A 13496-nucleotide genomic window follows, 5' to 3' on the forward strand; every position below is an offset into this window, starting at 1 on the left:
CCCTGGTTTTTTGACTTTTTTTCCCAGGTAATTAACAGGGCAGTCAGTGTCTTCACCCCATTACTCTCACTCAGTTCCACCTCCCGTCAGTAATCCGGCAGTTCCCCCCGGCACCTCGAGGACCGTGATTGGAGTGACAGGGGCCTACAGGTACAGCGCAATAGCACTCTCGGGTTCACCCGTTTCGATCGTCCAATCGAAACGTCAGACCGACGGCTCTGAAACATTTCGATGGCGGACCGGACGGGACCGGTAAACAGCCGCGGCTCTGTCTGCGGTTGCATTTCCTCTCGGAAAAAAATCAGGCGGGATCTGAAGCAATTAGCCGCAGTTCTGACGCGTATCCTGTTATAAAGGAGGCATCACATCGCTCACCTGGCCCTTCACCGCCATCCGAAATGTTTACAGCAGATACAAAATCAACGTGGCTAAGGGAAAGAATCTCCTGGCAAAATTGCTCTGTTTTTATTTTTTTTTCTTACTTTCTTATATAAATTCACATCTACCTCTTAAATAAATATGTCACTGCTGTTGTGGTGGACTGTACAACCGTTCAGTTTTTAATGTGTCAGCAGAAACGCTTTCCTCCTAATAGCACCAGTCCTGCTGTAGCCCCAATCAACACGGGGGTTTTCAGGGGTGTGACCAGGCCCTAAAAAACACAGAGGTCAAGAGACTTGATCGGGGTGAGGTGAGGTGAGGTGGGGTGGGGTGGGGTGGGGGGTTTAGGCTGGGGTATTCTCTTTTTACCCCTTAATTTCGTCATTTTCGGGTGTAAATGCTGTACACATGGCTCTAGATTAGGCTTAAATTAGAGAAAATATTAAAGACCATTTCCCCTCCTAAATTAATTGTAACTGATGTTCTCACTAAAGAATGGAATTTAATAATAGGTTTTGGAAATTGACAGGATGTGACCTCGTTGTCCTCAATGGTAGTTACTGTATGGCCCTGCCTGTTTTAGCCTGGCTTGGGAAAAAAAATGATTCAGAGGAGAATAAAGATGATATAGAACTAAACATAACATAAAACCAGAACATAAATCATAACATAATCATAGGCAATACTAGGTACCATCAATTGCATTGTGTTTTATTTCACATCTTAACAGAAATATGATTATGCAAAAACAAACTGACTAAAATAAATAAATAAATAAATGCAGCACAAAAGTGGCTACCGTGACAGAATAATAAAATTACAAAAAAAAAAAACGAGCCCATTTTAACTGAAATAAAAACTTGGCGATTAGTGCAAATGTTAACACCTGCCACATTCTCCTCTTAAAGACTGGCAAAATACGACAAAATAAACAGGTGCTCTCTTCTAAACGACGACAGGCCAACCGCGTTGTCATCCGGCCTGTTAAGGGGAGACAGACGCACCGGAAACACGCTAACGCCTGTGAGACAGCGGGTCAAAGCTCCGCCATTTTGTTTCCCTTCGGTCCGAACACACGCTCTTAATGTACGCTGATAGTAGTAGTATTTCTCTCACTCTGACCGGGCCAAATCGAAACCAAGCAGAGGAGAGTCATCTCGCAAGCGAGGCACTTTCCTTTACAGTACCTCTTACGTTAGCAAGATTAAGGCATTGTTCTTAAAATGGGATTTGTGTTTGCATTATTCGTGTTGCTACACACACCGTAAGTCAACGATGAGGACACAGAATGCTGAGAGGAATGAAGTTTCAAACGTAAGGGAAGTAGCCTACAGGTTACAGGGGTGGACCGTGGATTAATTTCCCCCATCAAGATTGGGGGTTGGGGATATATTCTTATATTCTTATTTGTCAATAAATTAAGGTTAACACTTTCTATGAACAGCCCTTTATAAGAGCTTTGTAACTGTTTCAGGAACAGTTTATAATGCATTCATAAGCACTATATAAACATTCAAATATGTTTATGCCAATAATAGACATACTGTATGTCATGTCAACACAACACTGATTCAGCAAATGGCATTATTGACATTATTGACATAAGAATTCAAGATAGAGTTAAATAGCTCTCATGAACGACTGTTCATAGAAAGTGTTATCCAATAAAGTAAGAAACATTTGACGCAACTCATAGTCTTATAAGCTTGATATTTACTGTGAACCTCCGTAAATATAGTTAAAACTACAGGACACAGCTGGAGTTTTAACTATATTCAATGAATACTTCAAGGGTCACGTCTCTTCTATGATTTTGTTCAAATAAAATAATAAACAAAGTTCTCTGACTGACAAGCAAGATATTCGGCAGCAAAATAAATATCATCATTAACAGAACAGTGCATGAATAAAACTGAAGGCAAAATGCTGTTGACATCTACAACTCTAAAAATGTCAGATATTACCCAAAATGAGCAAACTGCAATACCGCAATTAGCACATTCATATGATACATACACGTTCTGTAAGAAATAAATACAAAAATATAAGCATGTTATTATTGAATTAATGATGAAGGAGAATGCATAGCTGTTTTAGATCATAGCTTTATTCGATGGTAATGTCCGTACCATTTCCCCTGGTCCAGGGATTGTGCATGCATTCATCCCATCCCAAACAGGAAGAGCCAGGAGCAGGACCTGCAACGGCATGCCATTTTATCAATTCAAACATTTTCCGCAGGTATCAATATCATAAAATACTCTCAGAGCTTTTTTTCCTTTTTTTTCCAGGCACTACCATAAATACTTAATTGTTTTCCAACAAGATGAATAATTAATCCGCTCGTTTGTTCTCTCCAACGTTTTTGGAATCGGTTCATTTTCTTCCGAATGTTCTCAGTCTGGAAAGCGGGGACAAAATGGAGCTTGACTGGGAAGACCTCCTAAATTACTATTTTTTTTTGTTTGTTTGTTTTTTTTTTTTTAAATAATGTAATTTCAGTTGCTGATACGAAGCTAGCACTGAGCACGTGCGTTGTCCGGGCCTAGCCTGCCTCCGATAACGCCCTGGGAGGGGGGAGGGGCGGAGGACAACATAAAGAGACGCGCGTCGAATCGATAACCGGGCCCTGAGAGAAGCGCAAAGTGCTTTCAAGTTGAGGGAGGAGCGCGTTCCTGCGAGAGCTTCCCTGCAGACGAGCCGCCATCACCGCCATCGCCATCGCCGCCGGCAACGCCGCCGCCGCTCACCCGGCCCCCTGACGGCAAGGCGCGGTCGCCGCCCCGCCGCACGCCGCCTCCGCGTCGCGGATGCTGGAGGCGTCGGTGTCGTCGTCCCCGCTGTCGCCGCCGCCGGACGAGAGGCTGGCGAGGAAGGAGTTCATCCGGTGGGCGTACAGGTCCCGCACGTTGAAGTACGGAAGATCGGGGTCGCGGCCGCCCACGTCGCCGCCGCCGCCGTCGCCGTCGCCCTGGTCGGCGTCCATGGCCTTGTGCCGCTGGTAGTACTTGGAGAACTTGTTGAAGATGATGGTGATGGGCAGGGCCACCACCAGCAGGCCGCAGATGATGCACAGCGTCCCGATGAGCTTCCCCGCCAGCGTGACGGGGTACGTGTCCCCGTACCCGACGGTGGTCATGCTGATGGTGGCCCACCACCAGCCCACGGGGATGGTCTGGAGCTCCGACTCCTCCTCCTCCTTCTCCACGAAGTAGATGAGGACGGAGAAGATGGAGATGCCCACGGAGAGGAAGAGGATGAGGAGGCCCACCTCGTGGTAGCTGTGGCGGAGCGTGGCCCCCAGCGACCGCAGGCCCACGGAGTGGCGGGCCAGCTTGAGTATGCGGAAGATGCGCATCAGCCGCAGGATCTGCACCACCTTGCCCACGTTCTCCAGGTCCTCGTTCTCCTCGTCCATGGTCTCGAAGGCCAGCGTGGCGTAGAAGGGCAGGATGGAGACGAAGTCGATGACGTTGAGCGGGCTGGAGAGGAACTTCCGCACGCAGGGCGTGACGGAGAGGCGGACGGCGAACTCGGCGGAGAAGCAGGCCACGCAGATGGTCTCGAAGACGGCCAGCACCGGGTCCTCCACCTCCTTTTCGTTGGCGTCCACCTGCTGGAACTCGGGCATGCTGTGCACGCACATGGCCACGATGGAGGTGAGCACCACGGCCAGCGAGGCCACCGCCAGCAGCTTGGCCGAGCGCGAGTAGCCCGGGTTCTCCAGGCGCAGCCAGATGCTCTTGCGCACCTCCGAGCACCAGGCGCCCTCGAACTTCTCCAGGTCCTTGTCCAGGGTCGAGAGCTCCTCGATGGAGGAGTCGAAGCTGGGCTGCTGCTGCTGGTCGTCGCTCCGGCGGTCCCAGTCCCTCTCCCCGGCGTACTCCAGCAGCTCCTGGAACTTATTGCTGCAGCAGGAGTCCAGGTACAGCTCCTTGATGCCCCAGTACTCTATCTCCTGGCTGAAGGAGATGATGCACAGCTCCTCCATCAGGTGGATCTTGCCCGTGTGGTAGAAGTTGAGGACGTAGCGGAAGAAGCGCGGGTTCCGGTCGAAGTAGTACTCCCGCTCGGCGCGGCCGTAGTCGTCGCACAGCTCCAGGATGGCCTCCTCGGACCGGCAGCTCAGCAGCCGGCCCAGCCGGGTCTGGGGGAAGCGGAGCAGGGTGCTGCGCTCCACCTTCTGCTTGAACCCCCCCACGTTGAGGTTGAGGAAGCCCCCCTCCTCCTCGGTCCCGCTGGTGTGGAGGATCTGCCCGTAAACCATGGTGCCCGCGGCGGCTCGCTGCCAGCTGCCAGCTCACGTCCCGCCCAGCCTCAGGGCCCCATCACCTAAGAGACGGAAACATTTTCTCACCTATTTGCCTTTTTTTCCCCCTTTTTTTCCCTTTCTTCCCTTTCTTTCTTTTCCCAAACTCCCGCTGCCAAACACGCAGCTTTCCTGTGGGATCTCCCCCCCAACTCTGTTTAAAAGGCAGCTGCGCTCATGCTCGGAATTCCTAATTTAAAGCGTTGCCGTTTCTTTGGACAAGATGACATCTTAATCGGCCCCCGCGCTCAGCAATTCTCCCTTCAGAACTACGGAAAAACCGGCCAGATCAAGTCACAAGTTAAATGATTTTATACTCCAGAATTACCAGTCTGATTGTTTTTTTTCTGAGCACCAAAATGCCTTCCCTGGCTTACTGCATTGTATAAAATAATCATAACTGCTGGTTATAGATAAGTGACACGTACTGAGCGACAAATGGTAACAGTCAGACTTCGCGTAGAATAAAACTAATTGCTGTGATGGTGATATTGATTATGAGAAGAAATGGCCTGATTTGAGTGGAATTTCAATGACATGGGCATAATTTAGAGCTCATTCGGAGAAGGACGGGTGCAATTACTTGATAAAGCCAGCAGTTTAAAAAAAATAATAATCAATGCACAACCGAATGTAATGCGGAAAGAGTTGGGTCGAGTCGATGCAAGAATTACATGGTGCCTCTTCTGCAATACATTTTTGGTTGTTCTTTGCAGACTTTAATGAGGACCGGGAGCATTCAGTTTAGCAAACTAAACTACTAACTGCATTATAGTTACTTCAAAAAAGCAGACTCTATTTTACATATTACACACACACACACACACACACACACACGCACACAGGTGTGTGTGTCACTGCAACTGCAGAAAGGTCCTAGAAAAGTCACATCTACACGAATAAGCGCTGCTGCATTTGAGTATATAGACCCAGTGATTTTGTAAAATTTAAAACCGCTGCATGAACTTCATGGGAGGCACCACAAATAGATCGTAATAAATTGCTATTACATATAACAAGCTATTATCAGATTTCGCTCATATATAAGAAACATGTAGCCTCATAATTACCATTCCAAGCATCGGAGGTTGCCATTCTGAAAACGAATGGATCTTTATCGAAAATCAAGAAACCACAAACAACCGGAGTTAACGTTTCAGTTCCGGCTGTTAACAGAAAAAAAACGGTGAACTTGTCAAATTCTGGTAAAATGCTTATTTAAAAAAACCCACTGTAACATACCTGTTTCTGTTCGAGTCCTTCTTTCTACTAAATAAAACTCTGGAGACGAAGCGTCCCATCTTCACAAACTTATTCGACAGAACTAACGCGAAGCGTGTCACGCCCGGTATGGCGTATCCCGGTCCCGCTGCATACTGTTGCGTGAGGATGCTCCCACGGAGTGCGTCGGGCAGCAATGGTCTGCCCGACTGCCCGCGGGCGGTCTCCTTGCGTCAGTGGTCCATGGTCATTGGCTTGCGTGCTCTCTCTCCTGTTCCTCTGGCTCTGCAAAAACGCTCTGTGATTCTATTGGGCGTGTGTGTTTACGGAGAGAAAAAAAAAAAGGACAGAACTTCTTGATGGAAACGGCGATGCTCCCGCGGGTCAGCAGCATCACCAAAGTGGCAGTAAACTGTGGGAGGATATAATTACCATATTGTAAATGAAAAACCTGAAAGATTAATTGTACTCCGTACTTAAAGCGTCACGTATCGTGCTATTTAATTATTCGTCATATCTTAATAAATCGCACCGTGTTATTCAAAGCATAGACATACCTGTAGGCTATTTAATAAGAGAGTAATAATGTTCATTAAAATTGACACTGAAACCTAGTGCTTGTGCAAGGAAATAAACACGTGGTAGGACACATCCTACTGGGCATTGAATCCATCCTTTAATATTTTATGTAATTATTTGGCGCGGTGGGGTGTTTATTGCTTATGGTAACCTCACAATTTGGATGTTTAAGCGCCCTCTAGCGTCTGACTCAATAATGGCCTGTTGATCTTATCGAGAAAGCGCAGTAAGTCAGTCGTTGTTCCGATTCCATATTATGAAACTTAGACATCCGCTTTCCTGTTAATACTTAATTGAAGAAAGGGTGAGAAGATATGACCGAACATATCATCTACATGTACAGATAGCTACTACTACAACTACAATACAACAACGACAACTACTACTAGCCTACTACTACTACAACAACAACTAATAATAATAATAATAATAAAAATGAGTAAGAAAGCCATAGTATTGACCGTGATTATTACACGTTAACCAATATTTACTGTTGCCATTAGGTTGCTCCAATGCTGAATTGTGTATTATATTACAGTACAACTGTGCAAGAAACATTCACAGCACGTGCCGTATTGTGCCTGCGAGCATGACACTTTAGAATAACTACTTCATAAAAGAATAGCCTGCTGTGTACGCTGATGAAATGTGTTATAACAGAAGTTATAAATAATAAATAACGTAACGCAATATACAGTAAGGCCATGAGCGAAAGGTCAAATATCGAGGGCTTTATAATAACCTATGCGACATCCTGACATATATTGAGGTACACTATCAGCATAGGGGGGGGGGGTACTTCCTGTGGTTATGTGGAAATTAAGTTCAAACTGGACGCTACAGAGGGTAATCAAAATGTAGGAATGCAAGGCATGGGCAGTATATGGCTAGTATTTTTTTTATATACATATAAATGTGAACAAATTTCGTCAGGTGAAATATGCATAGATATTATTGAAGCCTGTGTAGAATGCATTTCCCTAGATGATGATTTTACTTTGTCTTTATATTATTATCAACAGCTATGTCATGTAATTATTGAATCAGAAATGATAATGGAATTATAAAACAAATAATTTACTCTTCGCTGTAAGATCTTAAAAAAACACTGCATAAGTTACTTTTTTAAATCCTGCACAGTATTCACAGCAAAATCACACTGAAGACCGTTATCAGCAAGTCTTCCGTTATCAACAAGTTATCAACAAGCCGACTAACACGCTCGGTATTTTCAACTGTATTTCTCTCTTTATTCCTTTAGGTGGCAGTATTGTGCAAGATATTGGGCAGAGCTGTAGTAGCATTAGTACACCTACCAGTTGCAGCTGCAACAGCACAGCGGTAACAGCAGTAACACTAGATAGGATCTCTCTAGCATATAAAATTAGTTTCACTACCTGTCCTTTAATATACCCTAATTTCTCTCACAACAACACAAACAGTGCCCAGCAATATTCTGTTCGTATATAATTTATTACATATTTACAAAATTATGGAATTACATGGGAAAAAATGAAAAAAACGAAAATTCATTTTCAAATGGAGGATGCCATGAGTGTCTTTCATATGTAAAAACGTCTAGAGATCCTCATAAAATTTCTGTCATTTACAGTTTTGGTTGGCCTCTGGCCATGGGCTTGTATTGTACCGGATAAAAAACATTCTGGTCCACGTTTCTGTGAGGAAAGGTGTCCATGTATTTTCAGCAAAGGGGCTCAAACTCGGTTTACTATACCATATAAGAATAAAATATCAAACAATGCAGAACAGCTACAGTATAAAACTCACAATATGAAATGTCTATAAAAAAGAAACTGTTCATATGTTCAGAAGAGGCAACATTAAATGCTCTGTACCAACCAGGCACCCATCTTGTGCAACATTAGGCTTAACACATTAATCAATTTGCAGAGCACAGATATGTTCCACAACAGCCTGACGGCCCTAAGCTACAGTTTAATAGATGCCCTACATCAATAGTGTTTAGTTTGAGGCCATGTACAGAACAGTGTAAAGTATGGTTGCCCTATTCACAGCCAAAGGGCTGTGATACAGCGGGCACTAACGGTTGGTTGCCCTATGCCTGAGGGCTGTGGTACAGTGGGCATTAGAGTTTGGTTGCCCTGTGGTAGAGAGCTGTGGTACAGTGGGCATTACAGCTGGGTTTCCCTATGCCAGAGGGCTGTGGTACAGCGGGCATCAGAGCTGGGTTGCCCTATGCCAGGGAGCTGTGGCACAGCGGGCATCAGAGCCGGGTTGCCCTATGCCAGGGAGCTGTGGCACAGCGGGCATCAGAGCCGGGTTGCCCTATGCCAGGGAGCTGTGGCACAGAGGGCATCAGAGCCGGGTTGCCCTATGCCAGGGAGCTGTGGCACAGCGGGCAGAAGCGGTGGTTGCCCTATGCCAGGGAGCTGTGGCACAGCGGGCAGTAGCGGTGGTTGCTGATCTCCTGCTCCAGGGCGCAGTGCTTGCAGGTGTTGCACATCCAGAACTGGTACTCTGAGATGGTCCGTCCCGTCACGATGCAGGTGGGCAGCTTGCCTTCGCTCCTGCGGGAGACGGGACAGCCGGGTTCAGTCACACCGAACAGCCTCGGGGCCGTACCGCACCCGTTCCACACATCTCCTCACACAACATTACAGCCGCATTAGAGCAGTCCACACTTCACCCTCATACACGCTCTAAAGATCTTTCTCACTGCGATAAACTCTGACTTGAAAACCAGCCCAGTGCCCTAACGAGTTCTGCTTCCAGGAGAGCGGCAGGAAATTAGCAATCACGGTACACAGGACAGCGGTATGTGGTAAGGGTAGCAGTATGTGGTAAGGATAGCGGTATGTGGTAAGGGTAGCGGTCTGTGGTAAGGATAGCGGTATGTGGTAAGGACAGCGGTCTGTAGTTAGGGTAGCGGTATGTGGTAAGGGTAGCGGTATGCGGTAAGGACAGCGGTATGTGGTAGCATGTTGATAGTAGTCGTGGTGGTAAGGACAGCTGTACGTGGTAAGGGTAGCAGTCAGTGGTAAGGACAGCGTGCACGCGTAAGGACAGCGGTTTGTGGGTAGATGGTGGTAGCTGGTCTGTGGTAAGGATAGCTGGTATGTGGGTAAGACAGTAGCGGTCTGTGGTAAGGATAGCGGTATGTGGTAAGGACAGCGGTCTGTAGTTAGGGTAGCGGTCTGTGGTAAGGATAGTGGTATGTGCTAAGGACAGCGGTCTGTAGTTAGGGTAGCGGTCTGTGGTAAGGATAGTGGTGTGTGGTAAGGACAGAGGTCTGTAGTTAGGGTAGCGGTATGTGGTAAGGGTAGCGGTCTGTGGTAAGGATAGCGGTATGTGGTAAGGGCAGCAGTCTGTAGTTAGGGTAGCGGTATGTGGTAAGGATAGCGGTGTGTGGTAAGGGTAGCGGTATGTGGTAAGAATAGCGGTCTGTGGTAAGGATAGCGGTATGTGGTACAGGGTAGCGGTATGTGGTAAGGGTAGCGGTATGTGGTAAGGGTAGCGGTATGTGGTAAGGATAGCGGTATGTGGTAAGGATAGCGGTCTGTGGTAAGGACAGCGGTACGTGGTAAGGGTAGCAGTCTGTGGTAAGGACAGCGGTACGCGGTAAGGATAGCGGTCTGTGGTAAGGGTAGCGGTACGTGGTAAGGATAGCGGTCTGTGGTAAGGGTAGCGGTATGTGGTAAGGGTAGCGGTCTGTGGTAAGGATAGCGGTATGTGGTAAGGACAGCGGTCTGTAGTTAGGGTAGCGGTATGTGGTAAGGGTAGCGGTCTGTGGTAAGGGTAGCGGTATGTGGTAAGGACAGCGGTATGTGGTAAGGATAGCGGTATGTGGTAAGGACAGCGGTCTGTAGTTAGGGTAGCGGTATGTGGTAAGGGTAGCGGTCTGTGGTAAGGGTAGCGGTATGTGGTAAGGACAGCGGTCTGTAGTTAGGGTAGCGGTATGTGGTAAGGGTAGCGGTATGTGGTAAGGGTAGCGGTCTGTGGTAAGGATAGCGGTATGTGGTAAGGACAGCGGTCTGTAGTTAGGGTAGCGGTATGTGGTAAGGGTAGCGGTCTGTGGTAAGGATAGCGGTATGTGGTAAGGACAGCGGTCTGTAGTTAGGGTAGCGGTATGTGGTAAGGGTAGCGGTATGTGGTAAGGATAGCGGTATGTGGTAAGGGTAGCGGTCTGTGGTAAGGATAGCGGTATGTGGTAAGGGTAGCGGTCTGTGGTAAGGATAGCGGTATGTGGTAAGGACAGCGGTCTGTAGTTAGGGTAGCGGTATGTGGTAAGGGAAGCGGTATGCGGTAAGGACAACGGTATGTGGAAAGGGTAGCAGTATGTGGTAAGGATAGCAGTATGTGGTAAGGGTAGCAGTCTGTGGTAAGGACAGCGGTACGTGGTAAGGGTAGCAGTCTGTGGTAAGGGTAGCGGGTGTGGTAAGGGTAGCGGTCTGGTAAGGGAAGGGTATGGTTAAGGACACGGTTGGTAAGGGTAGGGGTATGGGGTAAAGATAGCGTATGTGGTAAGGACAGCGCGTAGTTGGGTAAGTGCGTGCAGCTAAGGGAAGGGTACTGTGTGGGTAGCGGTGTGGTAAGGATAGCGGTAGTGGTAAGGATAGCAGTCTGTATAGGTACGGTAGGGTAGCGGTTGGGTAAGGAGCGCGATGCGTTGTAAGGAACAGGTTGGGTAAGGACAGCGGTCTGTGGTAGGAGCGGGGTAAGGTAGCGGTAGTAGGTCTGGTAAGTAGCGGTATGTGGTAAGGGTAGCGGTATGTGGTAAGGGTAGCGGTCTGTGGTAAGGGTAGCGGTATGTGGTAAGGACAGCGGTCTGTAGTTAGGGTAGCGGTATGTGGTAAGGGTAGCGGTCTGTGGTAAGGACAGCGGTCTGTAGTTAGGGTAGCGGTATGCAGTAAGGACAGCGGTCTGTAGTTAGGGTAGCGTTGTGGTAAGGACGGCTAAGGTAGCGGTTGTGGTAGGGTAGCGGATGTGGTAAGGGGCAGACGGGGTAGGAACGGTTGTGTAAGGGTGCGGGTGTGGTAAGGATAAGGCGTAAAGGTAGGTAAGCGGTCTGTGGTAAGGGAGCGGTATGGGTAAGGTAGCGGTCTGGGGTAAGGGTAGCGAGTGGTAAGTAGCGGTATTGTAATAGGGTACTCGTGTACAGTTGGTAAGGTCAGCGGTTGTGGTAAGGGTAGCGGTATGCAGTAAGGACAGCGGTACATGGTAAGGACAGCGGTACATGGTAAGGACAGCTGTATGTGGTAAGGGTAGCGGTACGCAGTAAGGACAGCGGTACATGGTAAGGATAGCGGTATGCAGTAAGGACAGCTGTATGTGGTAAGGGTAGCGGTATGTGGTAAGGACGGCGTTATGTGGTAAGGATAGCGGTATGCAGTAAGGACGGCTCGAGCACTTCAGAGCCACTGGATGGAAGCCCTGGAGTAACTCTGCAGCCCATTTCCAAAGGAAATAACAGTCTGGAGTGAGGAGCTGTCACTCCACCCTAATTACCACACTGCCGCCCTCTCAACAGCTTCAAGAGCATCATTTCAGCCTGTTTCACCTCGCAGAGCAACACATACTAAACTCACATTTCAGGGAACAGCCTTTTCTCCCACAAATTTTAAATATGTATTATATTCTGGCTTAAATACACGCTGATCTCTCCGTAATTCAAATAGGTGCAACGATATTAAATAAAATTTATTTATTTATTTATTTTTTGACACTTGCATAGTAACGGCATCAGTGTTTCGATCAGCTGGACTTCAGGATGCATAAGACAGAAGCCTCCCCTCTTGCACGGCTTAAAAGAGCTCAGTTGTCTGAAACTATGCTGCCATTTTTATGGAAGTGCTTCGGTAAATAATATAATATTTTAGTAAAGCCGTGTCCTTTTCTATGATTGCATGCAATGCAGTGAGTTGGGGAATTTTCTCTCTAGTAGAGCACCTACAGTTTAGTGGCATGTAGCAAGGGCTCAGCTAAACTACACTGATCTCTCTCTCACTCTCCCCCTTGCCCTGTTCAGGCGACCCCTCGCAGGTCACATGACTCCCGGGCCAGCCAATAGGAAGGCGGGGCTACCCACCCCTCGGGCGGGCTGTCCAGCTGGGACTTCCTGTTGTCCTTGGGGCTGTGCTTGGTGAAGATCTCCAGGGCCAGGTCCTGGTAGTGCTGCCGCTGCTCCAGGGCCAGGCTCTCCAGGGACTCCAGCTTGATGAAGGCCCGGGAGCAGGTGCCGAACGCCCGATTGGCCGACGAGCACACCGCCAGCAGGGAGTAGATCTCCACCGCGGGGATGATGTCCTCGTAGTCCCGCAGGTGGAGAGCTGCCAATCAACCAGCCAGCCAATCACTCATTGTTAATCAAAATGACAAAACAACCAATCAGCCCGCCCAGTCAGTCACTCAGCCAATCAAAAACATCCTTGATTGTCGGTTGCTTTATCCGATTCTTTTATTTATGGGTTTGTTGATTGATTATCACTTAGCATTAATTCAATCAAATGATCAGTCTATCAACCAATCATTTAACTAACCCATAGTTTAATCAATCGAGTAATTAACCAGAAACCAATTAATTATTTTAACAATCCTTATATCCTTACATGAATCAGCTAATCAGTAAGTCAAACTATGAATAAAATGATAAATCACTTAAATAATCAACCAGTCTCTTCAATTAATTTGCTAAAATCAAAGGATCAACTAATCAAGCACTCAATCTATCAATCAATTGACCATCTAATCAATCTACCAATAAATCAATGAATAAAATGGCAGATAAATCAGACAATAAACTAATCAATCTACCATTAGCTTGATCAACTAATCAAATGAACCAATTTATGAAAAGTAATTCCTCTTGCAAAAAGTGACTCCTATTCCACAGTGGTTTGTGAGGGCAGAGAGAGCCCCACTACACTGCAGACGGGCTCCCGCTGCGTTCGATCCAGTCCCAGCCACACGACGGGTCAGAAATATCGCCCACGTTGAATTTACGAGATCGCGCCTACGCTGGGAAACA

The 13496-nt window shown here is 47.3% G+C and overlaps 2 protein-coding genes across 6 annotated transcripts in view; both read right to left on the minus strand.

Annotated features, from left to right (window-relative positions):
* Positions 1-1126: 1126 nt before the first annotated feature.
* On the minus strand, positions 1127-6169 carry kcns3a (potassium voltage-gated channel, delayed-rectifier, subfamily S, member 3a). Its single transcript, XM_064303252.1, has 2 exons — positions 5933-6169; positions 1127-4713 (listed from the first exon to the last, which is right to left on the minus strand). The coding sequence occupies exon 2, from the start codon at positions 4646-4648 to the stop codon at positions 3128-3130; it is 1521 nt and encodes a 506-aa protein (XP_064159322.1). The 5' UTR covers positions 4649-4713; positions 5933-6169; the 3' UTR covers positions 1127-3127.
* Positions 6170-7944: 1775 nt separating this feature from the next.
* The window catches only part of wdr35 (WD repeat domain 35), a 32620-nt gene continuing 27068 nt past the window's right edge, over positions 7945-13496 (minus strand). For all 5 annotated transcript variants that reach the window (XM_064303279.1, XM_064303270.1, XM_064303290.1 and 2 more), the window contains 2 exons: positions 12558-12798; positions 7945-9039 (listed from right to left, as the gene is read on the minus strand). In XM_064303279.1, the coding sequence (XP_064159349.1) occupies positions 8889-9039; positions 12558-12798 (392 nt within the window). In that variant the 3' untranslated portion in view covers positions 7945-8888. The remainder of the gene's footprint in view (positions 9040-12557; positions 12799-13496) is intronic.

This window comes from Anguilla rostrata, chromosome 1, assembly GCF_018555375.3.
Source record: "Anguilla rostrata isolate EN2019 chromosome 1, ASM1855537v3, whole genome shotgun sequence".
Classification (NCBI taxonomy): domain Eukaryota; kingdom Metazoa; phylum Chordata; class Actinopteri; order Anguilliformes; family Anguillidae; genus Anguilla; species Anguilla rostrata.

Coding starts and splice junctions, on each gene's coding strand:
- kcns3a (XM_064303252.1), bottom strand. CDS start 4,648: ATGGTTTACGGGCAGATCCTCCACACCAGCGGGACCGAGGAGGAGGGG.